This window comes from Hippocampus bargibanti, linkage group LG13 (assembly GCF_051943395.1).
Source record: "Hippocampus bargibanti isolate YZ-2025 linkage group LG13, ASM5194339v1, whole genome shotgun sequence".
Taxonomy (NCBI): Eukaryota; Metazoa; Chordata; class Actinopteri; order Syngnathiformes; family Syngnathidae; genus Hippocampus; species Hippocampus bargibanti.
In genome coordinates this window covers 19,969,026-19,989,339 of record NC_142746.1, presented here as the reverse complement: position 1 = coordinate 19,989,339, position 20,314 = coordinate 19,969,026, and the positions used below count along the sequence as shown (strand labels likewise).

General features: G+C 39.6%; 1 protein-coding gene across 2 annotated transcripts in view; it reads right to left on the bottom strand.

The window, feature by feature from the left end:
* Positions 1-20,314, bottom strand: part of LOC148889666 (protocadherin-15-like) — a 239,531-nt gene that overhangs the window by 101,195 nt on the left and 118,022 nt on the right. For both annotated transcript variants that reach the window (XM_089011774.1, XM_089011773.1), the window contains 6 exons: positions 19,978-20,097; positions 18,735-18,845; positions 14,129-14,299; positions 5,028-5,136; positions 4,762-4,874; positions 1,935-2,141 (listed from right to left, as the gene is read on the bottom strand). In XM_089011774.1, the coding sequence (XP_088867900.1) occupies positions 1,935-2,141; positions 4,762-4,874; positions 5,028-5,136; positions 14,129-14,299; positions 18,735-18,845; positions 19,978-20,097 (831 nt within the window). The remainder of the gene's footprint in view (positions 1-1,934; positions 2,142-4,761; positions 4,875-5,027; positions 5,137-14,128; positions 14,300-18,734; positions 18,846-19,977; positions 20,098-20,314) is intronic.

Genomic DNA, 20,314 nt, shown 5'->3' with positions numbered 1-20,314 from the left:
CAGACGATGTGGAAACATGTGTCCACTCCAGTGCCAGGGTTTTTGTCGTTGTCACTCGAATTCCAAGACCCATAGAGTATTGACTTTTAGGACTACATAAACATTTAATGCAGCAGTAGAAACCTCAGACTCTCTACTTTCATCAGAGAAAAAAAAGAGCCTTATATACGGATCAATATTCGAATTTCTTGCACGTAGTACTTTAAACGTTCGGTATATCAGTTGTGAAAGTGCAATATAAATAAATAAGCCCATTCATTGACGATGCGCTTTGTATCCCCTACAGAAAATACAGTAAAAACCAAAGGCTGGATGGAATATGCCATAATCTACTTAATGGAATGAGAAATATGTTTGGGAAATGTAGCGGCATCTCTATCACTGCAATAGTCTCCAGGAGTCAATAAAAGCTTCCCCATGCGCAGGAAGGAGGGATGTCCTGAGTGAGACTGCGGATACACCCGCCGGCTTCATTAGCCAGCAAATGAATCATCACCTATTTACAATCTGCGCTATATTTGCACGTATTAATCAGACGAGTGTCGCCGTGGTGTATGCTGCGCATTCCGCGGCACGCTGAACTGAACTAAAATGCAAATTTAACACAGCATCATTAGGAGTTATATTGGCATGCATGCAGAAGTCATTAGGGTTCTGCTGCAGTTAAAGCAATTTTAAATGAAATGAGTCATCACCAATACAGTGATACCTTGTCTTACAAACTTAATTGGTTCCCAGACAGTGTGTAAGGTGAAACGTGTGTATCCCAAAAAATCATTTCCCATAGAAAACCATTAAAATGAGAATAATCCGTTCCCAGGTACCCATAAAACATAACTTTCTAATTTTCTAAGCCTTAAAACTACACAAAATATACCTTATGTTATGTATAATAAATGTGCTATGGTATTATAATTAAAGAAATAAACTGTACTATATAATAAAGTCATTTTATTTACCTTTGTGATGGTCATTGATGGCTTGATGGAACGGATAGCTTTTTGCATAGAGTGTCTCAAGGAGCTCTGGGTTGTACATCTTGGAAATTGTCATATTGCAACAGCAACAGATGCAAGCGGACGCCCTAGAAACTTCATTAATAGCTGGTCCCCCTTTTTATTTCAAATTGAACTAATGGCTAGTGCGGGTTATTTGGGGAGCCTGATTGATGGGAATTTTAACCTTGCAGTCTACACTCTGCCTTTGAACTATCAAAGTTGAAACGAGTCAAAATTTCACAGTTTTCTATACATTTTGTCATTGTCTCTGTCGACTGCCTGTCTCTTTAATGTTTAAACCACCTCCCCTCAATGCTGCATTTTTGACCAATCACGTGGCTTAAACCGAAGACTGGGGGTGGGGAATAGAGGACAGAAAAAATGTCGGCAGCCATTTTCTTTTTTGGAGAATGGCTTCACTCTTTCTCTCTGTGTAAACTCCCACCGCCCCTCACTGCTGCGTTCTTGACCAATCACGTGGCTTTAACCGACAACTGGGGGCGGGGAATGGAGGACGAAAACAAGCTGGCTGCCATTGTGTTGTTAGGAGAACGGGCTCGTTCGAGAACGACACATCACTCCCTGTGGCAGCTCCGTGTGTATCCCGAAAAATAGTTTGTATGCCAAGGTAAAATTGTCATAAATTTAACGTTTGTAAACCGAAAAGTTCGTAAGCCAAGGGGTTCGTAAATCGAGGTATCACTGTATGTGTAAATACTGAGGACATCCCTCCTGGTTTGTTCAATTCTGTAAACGGTTCGGTTGCGCGTTGCAGCTTTTCGAAAGCCTCTTTTTTACCTACAGGGGTATCACCTAGAGCCAGCTACAAAGGATGACAAACATGGGAAATGACTCACGTGAAAATGGCAGCATGAATATGCATGATTATTCTTCCACAGATGTATCAAAACGACAATGGCGAGAATCGTTCCTTACCTCCTCGACGTCGTTATCCAGCGCAACGATCCCCAACGGTGTGGTGAGATTGACCCCGGCTGAGATGGTGGTGCCCACCGGGGAAGACTCGCTCACGTAACCCTGGTAAGTGACGAACTGGAAGTATGGCGCTTGGTTGTTTTCGTCGAGAATATCTATGATGAGGTCGGCGTAGGCTGGTAGAGGGTGGCCGTTGTCCTGTTCGGCCTGGGAACAAAATATACACAGATGCTTTCATTTAAAGGACAAGCGACACCATTTTTTTGTTTCCTAACTGACATCAGAAAACCGTTTTATAGCATCTAAAATACCCAAAACACACAGGCTGATATTTTTAGTCAAATGCAAAACGCCAATAAAAATGAGTTAAAGTGTCCCAAAACTGCCATAAAATGAGCTCGAAAACTGGGGATTTTCGGATAGTCCCGCCCTCAGTTAGTGACCTCACGCCAGTACGTCTTGCCTTGCTCGAGAATCAAAACAATGGCTTCAGATTCGGAGAAAATGCTTTCTTGTTACTCATCCAGTTATGAATATGATTCAAATACAGTAAAGTCTTGTTATATCGATATTCTCGGGAGTCGGAAAAATATCAATATAACCAGACTATTATTGATATATCCGATCCTGCGGGCATGTAATTTTCTCCTTGAGTTCATAGAAATAGTATCGTAATAAGCAGTACTATCGATATAACCGATATCGATATAACGAGACTTTACTGTAGTTCTGAAGAGGAAAGCATAAATGTTTGCAATCGATTAAAGAAGTCCTTCCGAATCATTTTGAGGCGTCTGCACTCCAATGTAGCGCCCAGAAAATGCACAAGATGGCGCCCAAGCTCTATTGGAAATGGGCTGATTTGTCTGCTGGGAATTTGTGTCAACTAGTATCAAATAGTAGTCTTGGTGCAACACACAACGCCATCGCGTTATGTATGTGTTTTCCTTCTAATTTCGTCATCAACAAGGATCAACACGAAGTTTTCAGACCAAACAAAGTACCCAAAATGCATTGTGTGTCGCTTTCTCGGTCAGGGGCGTTCCTGACGTGACGTCACGTCTGGCATCGTCCTCAACTCGAAAACAAGACTTCCTGAACATTCAGCGCGAGTCTTAAAACGTAAAATATAGCTATATGTGGTGGGATCTTTGTAAAATACGCTCAGTAGAAGTCATTTGAGGCCATTTTACAAATTATGGACACAACTTGTCCGGGGGCGTCGGTTGTCCTTGAAGCTAGCAGGTGACATTACGACCTGCTTTCACTGCCACCGCAATGTCACACAGGACTGTCAGCCTAACACACACACTCGCCTTACCTGGAGATCCAATGCACTTTCTGATCCTCACACCCCCCCCCCCCCCCCCCCCCCCCCAAAAAAAAAAAAAAAACAACGAAAACAAAAAATAAAAATAAAAAACACCCCTGCGGAAACAGCTGTCATTGACCGATAAAGTGTGTGCGTCATCTCAACATTATAGTCCATTTGAGGCCTGATAAGAGACAGACAGGTGGTGCAGGGTTGCGATGTTCTCTTGAGAGTCTACTCTTTTCTCCGGGTTTGCCGTATCGGCGCAGCGGCACTAAATGACCTGCAGGAGATTCATTGCTTATCGCTTGCTCGCGTGTCTTCCCAATCCCGTCATCCTTTAAAGTGTCACCGTAGATCGTTTTGTTTTCCTCTCGCGGTGGATGATAAGACCACTTGTGACCATGTGTGACTCCATTTGTTCCTTTTTGTGTATTCTCAAGACACCCGTGTCTCATTTTCACACTGGTTCTTCAACGTCCATTCGCAAATGTCCACCAAAACATGCATTTCTTGCACTCCATTTCATCTAAACCCAACCTTCACAGGAAACAGGAAGTTGATGCTTAAAGCGGGAGGAATGGTTCCAAAATAAGGGTATGATGAAAAGGTTTCTTCAGCCGTCATCTGTACTTCTTTGAAGGTGTCGCATGTTTCGCTTCTTTTTTCTTTGTTTTTATCACTAAGTGGTTAAATAATGACGATGTACTTTAATGCAGAAATACACTGTAAGACATCAAAGTATTCAACTTTTTGTTGACTCCAAAACACTCTTGCAATGTTGCAGTATTTTCATTTTACAGTACTGTTTACATTCATCATGGAGACCAGCCAGTCCAAAATGGCAGCCACATCCTTTCATAACTTTGCTGCTGTGTTACTAGAGTGAACGCTGGTGCGAATGGCTGCCGCTGCTCACCCGCACAAAAAAAATCCTGTGACTGTAAAGTGTCTTTGAGAGTTTTGAAAGGCGCTTAGAAATGAAATGTATTATTATTATTATTATTACTATTTTTTGAATTTATTTTTATTTTTTTGTTTTATGTATGAATTAATTTATTAATTTTATTTTATGTTATTTTATTATTTTTCTTCTTCTTCTTCTTTTTCTTTTAATTCTTCTTCTTCTTATTATTATTATTATTAGTATTATTATTATGATTATTATTGTTATTATCCCAGAGGCTTCGTCAGCGTACTAAAGTCTTTTGCTGGCACAAGAGGTACAGATAATAATAATAATAATAATAATAATAATAATAATAACAAATTTCATTTATAAGCGCCTTTCAAAACTCTCAAGGACACTTTACAGTCACAGGATATTTTTTTCTGCGGGTGAGCAGCGGCAGCCACATGCGCCAGCGTTCACTCAACCCGGAAGTAACTCAAATAGATAGAAATCTAGCTAGCTAGCTATTAATAATAATAGATTTCATATATAAGCGCCTTTCAAAAAACAGTTGAGACTTGGCTGATGCAACACTGATGAGCTAATTAGAATTCATTGTTTACCTTAATAACAAGCGTGAACCTTTGATACAAGTCCCTGCTGATGGGCTGCAGGACGCGCAGCTCCGCCGTGGTTTTGTTCAGGGAGAAATATTGAGGATATGTGGCCGGATGGCCTGCAATGATGAAAAAAAATAAAGAAAGAAAAATTTACGACACGGCAAAGAGCGGTAAGAGTGATCATTCATTATTCAAAGCATGTCGTTGCAGTAGAGGTGAGGAAGATTAAATGAGTAAAAATCAATGTCGGGGGGGGGGGTGGTCCTTACCAACCAAGATGAAGTAAAGCACACCGGGCCTGTCTGACGGCGGTTGTATGTTTCTGTCCATGTCCACCGCCCGGATTGGGGGGGTCACATTGAGGGGGTTCAATTTGCTCTGGGGGAAGTAGACAGATTATGCAAGTGAAACATGGTAAGGCGAGAAAACCTCTAGATCATAGGTGTCAAAGTCAAGGCCCGGGGGCCAAATCCGGCCCGCCACATCATTTTTTTCGGCCCGCGAAAGCAAATCAAACTTGTGAAATTCCATGATACTTGCTAAGATCCTGACCAAAATTTCATATTTTTGGATGTAAACCACAATAACAGTCATTATTCTTGACTTCAGATTTGAAAACTAGTTATTCATTAATTGGTTGTGCGCTCTATATGTAATATGTGTAGGGGCTTAAACATTCTAATGGCCTCCCCAAATTCATAACGGCCCTCAACAAGAAACCTTAACTATAATGTGGCCCGCGGCAAAAAATGACTTTGACACCCCTGCTCTAGATTGTGCGCAGAACCTCGGAGGAATTGAACTGAAATGATTAAGGGTGGAAAATATTAATGTACAGACGCCCTCTACTTAAGAACATTCAAGTTACAAACATTTTTGTAGTAACATATGTAGTATTCTCTCCAATTGTACATGTACATATTTAATAGAGCACACATGCTAATAAATGTTTATTTTTCAGTACAAACAAATACAGGTTATTTATACAAGCCTCAAGCATACTTATTATAAACCTTAAATATACTTATATAAGCCTTAAATATATGTATATTCCATACAAAATATAGCACTGAAGCAACTTACGAACTAATTCACCTTACGAACAACCGTTCGGAATGTATCTTGTTCGTAAGTTGGGGAGTGTCTGTATATGACATTTTGCATCACATGAAGTGTCTTAAAGGACAACCGATGCCTCCGGACAAGTTGTGTCCATAATTTGTAAAATCAATTTAAATGACTTCTACTGAACGTATTTGACAAAGATTCCACCGCATATAGCTATATTTTACATTTTAAGACTCACTCTTAATATTCAGGAAGTCTTGTTTTCGAGTTGGTGACAATTCCGTGACGTCACGTCAGGAACGCCCCTGACCGAGAAAGCGACACACAATGCATTTTGGGTACTTTGTTTGGTCTAAAAACTTCGTGTTGATCTGTGTTAATGGAGAAATTAGAAGAAAAACACATGAATAACACGATAGTGAATCGTTGTGTGTTGCACCAAGACTACTATTTGATACTAGTTGACACAAATTCCCAGCAGACAAATCAGCCCATTTCCAACGGAGCTTGGGCGCCATCTTGTGCATTTTCCGGGACGCTACATTGGAGTCCTGACGGCTCAATTGATACGGAAGTACTTCTTTAATCGATTGTAAACATTTATGCTTTCCTCTTCAGGACTATTTGAATCATATTCATAACTGGATGAGTAACAACAAAGCATCTTCTCCGAATTTGAAGACATTGTTTTGATTCTAGAGCAAGGCAAGATGTCCTGGCGTGACGTCACGAACAAGGGGGCGGGACCTTCTGAAACTCGCCATTTCCGAGGTCATTTTGAAGTAGTTTTGGGACACTTTGAGTCATTTGTATTCATGTTTTGCATTTAACTAAAAATATCAGTCTGCATGTTTTGGGTATTTTAGATGCTATAAAACGTTTTTCTGATGTCAGTTCGGAAACAAAAAAATAGTGTCAGTTGTCCTTTAAGTTTATTCAAGTTATTTCCCGGCCAACGGCACCCTCTAGTGGATTGATTCAGACTGAACACTACTGAAGGCCTAAGGATGACATGCACCGCCCGCCATTGACTAGCGGCAAGGTGGTCGACTAGTTAGCATGTCAGCCTCACAGTTCGGAGGTACTCAAAACTGTCCCTCGATGTGATTGTGAACGCGAATGCTTGTTTGTCCATATGTGGCCTGTGATTGGTTAGCGATCACTTGCGTGTGTTGGTCGCATCCTAAACTTACGATGGCCCTTGGACTGAATTGGCCCCTTGATGAGAGAAATGTTCCCCCGCCACTGATCTAGAGCATTCTGACACAGAGAAAACTCCCAAAATAACGTTGCACATCATTTTATGCAACGAATGCAACTTTAGTTGTGCAAAATCTGCCTCACCCTCCCGAAAAAAAAAAAAAAACAAGACCGTGTCTGTTCTGTATGAGAACGCCATATGATTATTTATTTCGCTCGTGTTTTGGGACATTTTTTTCTTTTAGGTGTCTGTCTCAGATTTCAGTTCCTTTGAAAAGAAAGTCAACAAAGAAAGCTTCCTCGTTTAATGGAATGAGCTCGAAGCTCCGCCCGCTGATATTCTCGTCATAATAATAATGTGATCCCGCTCTCGTCTGCACTAGGAAAGGATTACGCGAGCGCCTCCGGTCGCCAACACGGAAAGCATATAGAGTTCATCTTCCTCTTTGTAGTTATGTTGACAATGATGTTGCTAAATTCCATTAAAAAAACGATAGACACTATCAAGCGACGGAGGTATTGGCACCAAAAGCTGTTGTTCGCACTCCCGTCGTCGGATTTGTAAGATTTGATGTGACTCCATTATTATGCAAATATAGCGACGGGATCACCAACATTGATATTGCTACTATTTTTCATTGGTGAACACAAAATAAATCTTATCTCATAACAAAAACACGACGTGTCATTAGGGAGCAATCATTCAATCATCGACAAGTAATTCTTTTGGTTTTATGTTTAGTTTGACGGTAATCATCAATCATGACAGAAGATTAAAGAGACATATTATACACACTATTTAAAAGTATATGTGATATATATCGATATAGTACAACCTGACATGTACTGTATATCAGGCACTGTAAATATGTAATTGAACATATACATATGCATACGCATATGCATACACATAGGACATACACATATACATATACAAATACTTATACATATACAAATACATAGACATATACATAAATTTACATATACATATACATACAAATACATAAAAATACATAAATAGACATACATATACATAAAAATACATACATAGACATAAATAGACATACATATACATAAATATACATACATAGACATAAATAGACATACATATACATACATACATACATACACACACACATATATATATATATATATATATATAAAGTCTCGTTATATCGATATTCTCGGGAGTCGGAAAAAATATCGATATAACCGGACTATCGATATATCCGATCTTGCGGCATGTAAATTTTCTCCTTGCGTTCATAGAAATAGTATCGTAAGAAGCAGTACTATCGATATAACCGATATCGATATAACGAGACTTTACTGTATATATATATATATATATATATATATATATATATATATATATATATTATATATACATAACACCGGAAGACCAGGAAATGCAATATCGTGATCGGTTTATTTTCCGGTTGATCTATTAATGGATTGCGGCAAATGTCAACTTATTGGTGTTCACGGAAGGAGAAAATTCTATTTACTTGCATTGCCTGACTCAAAATGTGAAATATCGATGTCCACGTAAAAACGAGGCGGGCGCGCAACTTATAGAGCGCTTAGTGAACCACCGCGAGGAGAGCTTTCCAATTAGCATGCTTCGCAACGCTTTTGCGGTAACGCCGTTGCATATCGAGGTTAATGGATTTGCAACGGCCCAGTCGGGCACAATCGGACATCTTGGGCAGTCATTAAGCAGCTTTACGATGCGAGGCTCTATCTTAACATAAAGCTAAAGCGAAATATGTTTTGCGTGTCATATTTAAAAAGCAGTGCTTTTTATGCAGGTGAGTGGCAGGGGTGCGCTTGGCTAGTTCAGACACATGCCTCTTCATAAACCTCCTGCTTGGCAAACAAAATCTCTCCCCCAGGGTGTATATTTATATCTCACAGCTCTGGGGTAATCCTCCCAGCCCTCCCTAAGAAGCCCTCTTGCTTTTACAATGTCCGGAGGTGTGCTAAATCCCCCCGCCCCTAACCCCCAGTCCCCCACCCTTTTGCTCGGCACAATGATGATTAGCTTTAATACCTTTCTCCAGTGGTTATTATACCCGGCATGATTTCACGTCAACTTAATAACAGCCGTCTCGACTTTGTGATTAATTACAATGCAATCATCAATTATGAGGAGGCAGCGATCCCGGTGGGATGACCCGCGACTGCGACGTTGGAAAAACTGAGTGAGGGTATGATGGGAGGCTGGGGGGGCTGGTATTTTCAGGTGTTTTATTGGTCTTTACAATGATTTGCAATGTTTGTCAAAAACAATACAAATGGGGTATATATATATATATATATATATATATATATATATATATATATATATATATATATATATATATATATATATATATATAAACACACACACATCCATAAATATACACACACACACACACACACACACACACACAGACATACACACATACACACATATACCCCCAATATACACAAACGTTTACACACACATATACACAAACATACATTCATACACACACACACAGGCACACCCAGATACACACACACACACGCAGACATACATACATACACACATACACGCACACACACACGTATACCCCCAATATACACAAACGTTTACACACACATATACACAAACATACATACATACATACACACAAACATACATTCATACATACACACACACACAGGCACACACAGATACACACACACACACGCAGACATACATACACACATACAAGCACACACACACGTATACCCCCAATATACACAAACGTTTACACACACATATACACAAACATACATACATACACACACACACACACACACACACGCAGACATACATACACACATACACACACGTATACCCCCAATATACACAAACGTTTACACACACATATACACAAACATACATACATACACACACACACATACAGGCACACACACACACACACACACGCAGACATACATACACACATACACGCACACACACACGTATACCCCCAATATACACAAACGTTTACACACACGTATACACAAACATACATACATACACACACACACACACACAGGCACACACATATACACACACACACACACACACACACACACACACACGCATACACGCACATGCACACACGTATACCCCCAATATACACAAACGTTTACACACACATATACACAAACATACATACATACACACACAGGCACACAGATACACACACATATACACGCACACACGAACACGCATACACACATATACACACGTATGCACATATGTTTACACACACACATACACAAACAAACACACACACACACACATGCACACACACAAACATACACACGCATACACGCACACACACACACACACACACAAATATACACACATATACACATTTACACTTATACACACATACCTATATACATAAATACATATGCGCAAGCGCGCACACATACACACACACAAAAGATATATATCTATATATTATATTATGTTTTTAATATTTTTTGGGGGGAGACTATATTTTTTTTTCCTCACTCATCAATGGTTCTTCATACCATGTGCTCAAGTTCAGATGCTCTAGTAGGCTTTTCCTGCCTTGTAATTCCTCATAACACCAGTAAGGCATCCACACTCATCACCGCTAGCCCCCTCAATGACATAACGTGACTGGCGCGAGACAAAAAAACTTCACTTGAGAGTTGAAGGTGACAATTTTAGATGTACTTGGGACTTGCACACCAGGGACTTGATCCCATCTTCGCTCGGCGGGAAGAAAAAAGCTCATTCAGCATGACTACGGCTTCGGTTATAATGGACAGCAAAGGGAAGTCTTGTCACAGGCGGCGCTGAGGCGAAGACGCGGGGGGGAGGGGGGGAAGTAGAAGAAGGCCTGGCTTTTCTCGCTGCGAAGAATTAGCCTTCGCTTCTGTGGCCGCCACTTGGCAGCGGCGCAAAGCTTTTATGATGAATTATACAGGGCATCGCACATGAGGCTCAGCTGAAGGGAAAAGTTTGGAATAATCAACTGCGGACATGTTTTGGAAGCAAACAAAGGGGGGAGGGACGGCGAAACTTGATTGGCAGACCAGTGAGGATGGGCATTCGGTGCGGTAAATCCAATCCGGATTACCCTCGCCGGCCAATCAAACTAATTCAACACAGGTCAATCTAATCTAATCCGATTTAGAGTCAATGCGATAACAGAAACGTAACTTGCCTCACGGTTTTTAACTAATTCACTGCCATTCACGAATGGCTGCCGCTGCTCACTCGCACAAAACAAATCTTATCCGATGACTGTAAAAAAAATAAAAAATAAAAAAATAGTCAATCTATTCAAGTCCGATTTAAAGTCAATGCGATAACAGAAACCTAACTTGCCTCACGGTTTTTAACTAATTCACTGCCATTCACGAATGACTGCCACGGCTCACTCGTACAAAAAAAAATCTTATCCGATGACTCCAACAAAAAAATAAAAAATAGTCAATCTAATCAAGTCCGATTTAAAGTCAATGCGATAACAGAAACGTAACTTCCAACACGGTTTTTAACTAATTCTCTGCCATTCACGAATGGCTGCCACGGCTCACTCGTACAAAAAAAAATCTTATCCGATGACTGCAACAAAAAAATAAAAAAATAGTCAGTCTAATCAAGTCCGATTTAAAGTCAATGCGATAACAGAAACGTAACTTGCCTCACGGTTTTTAACTAATTCACTGCCATTCACGAATGGCTGCCACGGCTCACTCGTACAAAAAAAAATCTTATCCGATGACTGCAACAAAAAAATAAAAAAATAGTCAATCTAATCAAGTCCGATTTAAAGTCAATGCGATAACAGAAACGTAACTTCCAACACGGTTTTTAACTAATTCACTGCCATTCACGAATGGCTGCCACGGCTCACTCGTACAAAAAAAAATCTTATCCGATGACTGCAACAAAAAAATAAAAAAATAGTCAATCTAATCAAGTCCGATTTAAAGTCAATGCGATAACAGAAACGTAACTTCCAACACGGTTTTTAACTAATTCACTGCCATTCACGAATGGCTGCCACGGCTCACTCGTACAAAAAAAAATCTTATCCGATGACTCCAACAAAAAAATAAAAAAATAGTCAATCTAATCAAGTCCGATTTAAAGTCAATGCGATAACAGAAACCTAACTTGCCTCACGGTTTTTAACTAATTCACTGCCATTCACGAATGGCTGCCGCTGCTCACTCACACAAAAAAAATCTTATCCGTTGACTGTAAAAAAAAAATAAAAAAATAGTCAATCTAATCAAGTCCGATTTAAAGTCAATGCGATAACAGAAACGTAACTTGCCTCACGGTTTTTAACGAATTCACTGCCATTCACGAATGGCTGCCGCTGCTCACTCGCACAAAACAAATCTTATCCGATGACTGTAAAAAAAATAAAAAATAAAAAAATAGTCAATCTATTCAAGTCCGATTTAAAGTCAATGCGATAACAGAAACCTAACTTGCCTCACGGTTTTTAACGAATTCACTGCCATTCACGAATGGCTGCCGCAGCTCACTCGTACAAAAAAAATCTTATCCGATGACTGCAAAAAAAAAAAAAGGTTGATCTAATCAAGTCTGATTTAGAGTCAATGCGATAACGGAAACGTAACTTGCCTCACGGTTTTTAACGAATTCACTGCCATTCACGAATGGCTGCCGCAGCTCACTCGTACAAAAAAAATCTTATCCGATGACTGCAAAAAAAAAAAAGGTTGATCTAATCAAGTCTGATTTAGAGTCAATGCGATAACAGAAACGTAATTTGCCTTACGGTTTTTAACTAATTCACTGCCATTCACAAATGCCTGCCGCTGCTCACCCGCACAAAAAAAAGTTCTTATCCCATGACTAAAAAAAATACAGGTCAATCTAATTACGTCCGATTTAGAGTCAACGCGATAACAGAAACGTAATTTGCCTCATGGTTTTTAACTAATTCACTGCCATTCACAAATGCCTGCCGCTGCTCACCCGCACAAAAAGAAAGTTATTATCCCGTTACTAAAAAAAACAGGTCAATCTAATCACGTCCGATTTAGAGTCAACGTGATAACAGAAACATAACATGCCTCACAGTTTTTAACTAATTTACTGCCATTCACGAATGACTGCCGCTGCTCACCCACACAAAAAAAGTTCTTATCCCATGACTGTAAAAAAATGGTTTATTCTGATTTGGATAAGGTTACTGTTAATGTTATACAGTGATACCTTGGCTTACGAACCTAATTGGTTCCCAGACAGAGCGTGTAAGGTGAAAAGTGTGTATCCCAAAAATTAATTTCCCATAGTAAGCCATTAAAATGTGAATAATCCGTTCCCAGGTCCCCAATTCATCAATTCATCAATTGTGTTCTGTTTCGCTGGGTTGATAGCTTTTTGCATTAAGTGCGCAGATGGCTTGTGCGGGTTGTTTGTGGAGCCTGATTGATGGGATATTTTAACCTTGCAGTCTACACTCTGCCTTTGAACTATCAAAGTTGAAACAAGTCCAAATTTCACTGTTTTCTATCAATTTTCTCATTCTCTCTCTGTCGTCTGCCTGTCTCCTCACTGCTGCGTTCTTGACCAATCACGTGGCTTTAACCGACGACTGGCGGCGGGGAATAGAGGACCAAAACAAGCCGGCTGCCATTTTGTTGTGAGAAGAACGGGCTCGTTCGCGAACGACACATCACCCATTGAGGCAGCTCCGTGTGCATCTCAAAAAATAGTTCTTATCCCAAGGTAAAATTTTCATGAATGTAAAGTTCGTAAACCGAAAAGTTCGTAAGCCAAGCGGTTCGTAAACCGAGGTATCGCTGTATATGATATTTTTAACCTTGGTTGTCATTTTTTTGGATACTCTTCATAATCCCATTAATTCTATGTGTGTTATTGTTATCAAATGCAGAAAATTGCCTCACAGTGGCACCTCGCAGCAAAAAAGGTTATACATGAGAGCAAAACATTATGATAGTCTCCAAATGCAACCACAACAATATAACAAAATGAAAAAAAAAGTTGATAAACTATTCCAATGACCTTGTGACTTGGCGAGCGCCAGCCGGCTCTTACCGGTTCGGTGAATTCGGGAATGGCGGCGCGGTAGGTGAGAGGGTTGCAGTCGTGTGTATTGTTGACCAAAACGCACGGCAGGAACATGGGTCCAAGGTCATCTCCGTCGAGGACGTCCACCGTCAGCGTGGTGGTGGCCGTGCGTCTGTTGGGAGGGTACGGCGCCCGGTCCTGGAAGCGGAACAATCGATTTGGCGTTTCAAACCTTTGAACTTTCTTCGAGAGGCGTTGATTTGTGAGCTGGCGGTGCACATACTCCAAATAGAATCAATGTCATATATCATAACGCTTCCGTGAAGCCGGTTGAGAGGAATCATTTGTAATTGAGAAATATTGTCGCGTCGTGTCACAAAATAACATTTTGTATCTTTGCGATGCAATTTTAAAAGTCGAAAATCGGATTTTACTTAAGGCATGTGAAGGCAGCGAATCAAATGGAATTGAATCAATTGACTTTAAATTACATTCAGGTACATGTTAAATATTGTATTTATGTATTTATTTATTTAGAGGACATACTGAATCTTTGTAGGTAATATTGACCAGTTTTTTTTTTGTGTATGAAAATTCTCATCAAGAAAATGATTCATCATAGCATCTCAAACTTGAGCCAAAACGTATTAAATCGATTCATAATCACCACTTTAAAATCGAACTAAACCTTTAACTATATTGCACTTTATGAAGCTATGAAGCATAAATGAATAAATAAATACAATTCTATTAAAATACAATAAAATAAAATTAAATATGATAAAATAAAATAAATTAAAATAAATTAAAATAAATAAAATAACGTGAAATAAAATGAAATAAAACAAATAAGATAAAGTGAAATAAAAATAATAAAATACAAGGAAATAAAATGAAATAAACAATAAATACAATTAAAATATGTTTAATTAAATACATAAATAAATAAATACGTGAATGAATGAATGAATGAAATAGAAATCATTAAAATGAGAATGATCCGGTCCCCATAAAACATAATTTTCTGTACGTTAGAATAAAATAAGACCCCCGGCTGTGAAATATTTACTGGAATGGAACCCGGCCAGAGTCATTTATTTGACCATCTGGGAAACCAAAGACAAGTGTGTAGAAATGTCATCATCGATAAGTTTGGCTTGCTTTAATAGCATCATTAAGATGACTTGTTTTTACATGTTCTCCACCGAGACGGGCATTACACCTCCTTAAGTAGCTTTTCAATCAAATCCGTCGCGCGTAGCAGACTACAAACCGCCACGGGAAGAAAAGAAATCCCCAAAAGTTTGCGTAACAAATGAAATAAATAACAAGACTGGCTGAGAAAGGAATATCTACATTGCGCATTGAAAATAGAGAATTCCAAATAATGTTAAAATGAATGTTGACTCATTCACTGCCAGACGATGTGCAAATAGGTGTCCACTCCAGTGCCAGAGTTTTTGTCATTTTTACTCAAATTCCAGGACCTACAGAATATTGAGTTGTAGGACTATCTAAATAGTCAATGCAGCATAAGAAACCTTAGACTTTCTTCTTTAATCAGAAAGAAATAGTTAATTTCTAAATTATATGAATCTGAAGTTATATGAGCTTGAAATGAGGGCAAAATACAATGCAATACATACATATTGGTTTATGTAGCGCTTTAACAACAGCTGAAGCTGGAACAAAGCACTAACATGGAAAAAAGAGAAATTACCATTCGCTGCCAGAGGCCATGGCCAGCGCTTTATTGGCACACAAGCATGAAAAAAAAATTGGGAATGGCGCCCAACATCATATTTTCAATTCGTGAATGTCAGTGAATGAGTGAATTTTGTGGTGGGTTATCTTTTATGATTGTGATTATTTTAACTTGCCATTTGATAAATTACGTAATGTCAATGATTTAAAGGACAACCGACGCCTCCGGACAAGTTGCGTCCATTATTTGTAAAATGGCTTCAAATGACTTCGACTGAGCGTATCTTACAAAGATTCCACCGACTATAGCTATATTTTACGTTTTAAAACTGGCGCTGAATATTCAGGAAGTTTTCGAGTTGGTGACGATTCCTGATGTGACGTCACGTCTGGAACGCCCTTGACTGAGAAAGCGACACACAATGCATTTTGGGTACTTTGTTTGGTCTGAAAACTTCGTGTTGATCCGTGTTGATGCCGAAATTAGAAGGAAAACACTTAAATAACACGAATAATGTGACTACTATTTGATACTAGTTGACACAAATTCCCAGCAGACAAATCAGCCCATTTCCAACGGAGCTTGGGCGCCATCTTGTGCATTTTCCGGGACGCTACATTGGAGTCCTGACGGCTCAATTGATACGGAAGTACTTCTTTAATCGATTGTAAACATTTATGCTTTCCTCTTCAGGACTATTTGAATCATATTCATAACTGGATGAGTAACAACAAAGCATCTTCTCCGAATTTGAAGCCATTGTTTTGATTCTAGAGCAAGGCAAGATGTCCTGGCGTGACGTCACGAACAAGGGGGCGGGACCTTCTGAAACTCGCCATTTCCGAGGTCATTTTGAAGTAGTTTTGGGACACTTTGAGTCATTTTTATTCATGTTTTGCATTTAACTAAAAATATCAGCCTGCATATTTTGGGTATTTTAGATGCTATAAAAGTTTTTCTGACGTCAGTTCGGAAACAAAAAAATGGTGTTGGTTGTCCTTTACAAAGAAATAGTGTTAAGTTCATCTACATGCATGCATGGTATGGCAATGTTATTTTAAATTTTTTGAAGTCTCAAATCTTGCGGTTCAGCTATTTGCAAATAAAAAAAAGTGTTAAATTTGTAATTCATTTCCATCAAATTAAATTGGTTAATCTTTCAAGTTCATTCATTGCGGATCGAAAACCAAATTACAATGAGTCGGAAAAAAAAAAATCGATGATTCAGTCTGAGCTACGTTTGAATGCAGTTCAGACTGCAAAATGTATAATTGTTTTTCTTTTTTTGTGAAGCCCTCCTCCCCCCTCCTGTAACCTATAACACAGAGACTCCGGTCACGAGATCCACGTCAATCACCTGAAGGTCAATATCAGTAAAATCAATGAGCTAGCTGCGACTGGCGAATTCTCAACCCCCCCCCCCTCCGCCTTTGACCTTCTGAGGGGGAAATGTGATTGTTTCATTTCTTCTTATCTGACACCTACTGTATGTTATAGGTCTGATAAATTAAACTGTCTGTATGACCCACATCATTATATCACCTTCCGGCGCAGGCGACTTTTTTTTCATGATGTTATGCCACCCAAAAAAAAAATGAACATTGAATTGACCTTTTAAGCATCGCATGCTTCAGAGCAAGTGAAAAATCTGGCCTTGGACTAATTTACGACTTTGTCAACTCCTTCACAGGACATAATTTAGGACCTGGTCAACTCCTTCACAGGACATAATTTAGGACTTTGTCAACTCCTTCACAGGACATAATTTAGGACCTGGTAAACTCCTTCACAGGACATAATTTAGGACTTTGTCAACTCCTTCACAGGACATAATTTAGGACTTTGTCAACTCCTTCACAGGACATAATTTAGGACCTGGTAAACTCCTTCACAGGACATAATTTAGAACTTGGACAACTCCTTCACAGGACATACTTTAGGTCTTGGTAAACTAGTTCACAGGACATAATTTAAGACTTTGTCAACTCCTTCAAAGGACATAATTTAGTACTTGGTAAACTCCTACACAGGACATAATTTAGGACTTGGTCAACTCCTTCACAGGACATAACTTGGGAGTTGGTCAACTCCTTCACAGGACATAATTTAGAACTTGGACAACTCCTTCACAGGACATACTTTAGGTCTTGGTAAACTAGTTCACAGGACATAATTTAGACTTTGTCAACTCCTTCAAAGGACATAATTTAGTACTTGGTAAACTCCTACACAGGACATAATTTAGGACCTGGTAAATTCCTTCACAGGACATAATTTAGGACTTGGTCAACTCCTTCACAGGACATAATTTAGAACTTGGTCAACTCCTTCACAGGACATAATTTAGGACCTGGTAAATTCCTTCAAAGGACATAATTTAGTACTTGGTAAACTCCTTCAAAGGACATAATTTAGGACTTGGTCAACTCCTTCACAGGACATAACTTGGGAGTTGGTCAACTCCTTCACAGGACATAATTTAGAACTTGGACAACTCCTTCACAGGACATACTTTAGGTCTTGGTAAACTAGTTCACAAGACATAATTTAGGACTTTGTCAACTCCTTCAAAGGACATAATTTAGTACTTGGTCAACTCCTTCACAGGACATAATTTAGGACTTTGTCAACTCTTTCAAAGTACATAATTTAGTACTTGGTAAACTCCTACACAGGACATAATTTAGGACTTGGGCAACTCCTTCACAGGACATAACTTGGGAGTTGGTCAACTCCTTCACAGGACATAATTTAGGACTTTGTCAACTCATTCAAAGGACATAATTTAGTACTTGGTCAACTCCTTCACAGGACATAATTTAGGTCTTGGTAAACTCATTCACAGGACATTGTTCACAATGTCCAGCGAATATCTCTGACAAGCGTATACAGTGGTTCCACTTGAAACGAGAACGCCAGGTCACTTACGTTAGCTTGGATCAAAACCAGGTAGCGGGTTCTATCCTCGTAGTTGAGCCTCTCGGCGAGAACAATGTGTCCCGATAAGGTGTTTGCCACACTCACTGTGCTGTTTGATTCCTGCAAGGAAGCATAAAAGACAAGAAATGAGTGAGGTAGGCGTGACTATATGATGCTACGTGATAGCAGCAGCGACCATCAACTGGGTTGTGACTGCTCAAGTTGCAGATGAGTGATTTTTAGAGTGACAAGAGGTCTTGCAGATCTGTTTTTGTTTACTCTGTTTTGGGCATTTTAGTGGACTGAGGTTGTTTTCTATGACACGCCCCGGGCAATTTGGTGACAGGAAGTAGATTTCATCTTAGACCTGTTGAAATCACCGCAGACACGCCACTTGGACTGGATGTGGATCTCCATGTAAATACTTGATAGCAGCCCATAAGACTGAATTTTACTCATTCACTGCCAGAAGTGTGCAAAAATGTGTCCACTCCAGTGCCAGGGTTTTTGTCATTGTCACTTGAATTCCGGGACCCACATAATATTGAGTTTTAGGACTATATAAACATTTAATGCATCGTTAGAAACCGTAAATGCTCTTCTTTCATCAGAAAAACAGTTAATTTATAATTTATATGGGTCTGGAGTTATCTGAGCTTGAAATGGGGGCAGCTGTACAAAAGGCAAATGCTGCCCCCTCGAATTATTCTCTACTTTCACATTAGACCAATTGATGGTATTAGTTTCAGCATAAGAAACCTTAGACTCTCTTCTTTCATAAGAAAAAAAAAAGTTAATTCCTAAGTTATATGGGTTTGGAGTTATGAGAGCTTGAAATGGGGCTGGTGTACAAAATACAATACATACATATTGATTTAGTGCTTTAATAACAACTGAAGGTGTAACAAAGCGCTAACATGGACAAAAGGCAAATGCTGCCCCCTCGTGGAAAGGCAAAACATTGTCAGAGGTCTGACCGGTGCTTTATTGGCCCAGGCGCAAGAGGAAAACAAAATCAGAACAAATTCGGGAATGGCGCTCTCCGTCATATTTTCAATTCCCAAATAAATTTATGAATGCAGTGAATGAGTCAAATCGGCTGTGTTCACTCCCACAACGGCGCAGTACACGTCTATGAAACTACCAAGAGGCTGGGCTCTGTTCCACTACATTTTAGCTCTTAGCCAATGGGAAAGCTTCGATATACATGAGGTCGACTCTAATGAAAAGGGGGCGGGGGGGTAATACGTACTGGATCATTGGCGTTGTACAGAATGCTGTATTCTATGTGTCCATTTGGCCCGTCGTCGATGTCTGTGGCTCCATTTCTTCCAGAGAAGCCGGTAAATATGGTCGTTCCCACCGGGGTGAGCTGGAGGTGAAAAAAACATGAGAGAGAGGGAGAGAGAGAATGGGACGGTGAAATCACGCCACTGGCCTTTTCAGCCTCCTGTTTGTTTTTGTTGTTGTTAAGAAAAGCGCCTATGCACAGTCATTGCCGTCGCGGCGTCCATTCCACGCCATTAGCAGGCAAAGCCAAGCAAATCAAAAAAGGGAAAACGTTGCCGTCAGCAGCGAATGCGCAGCTG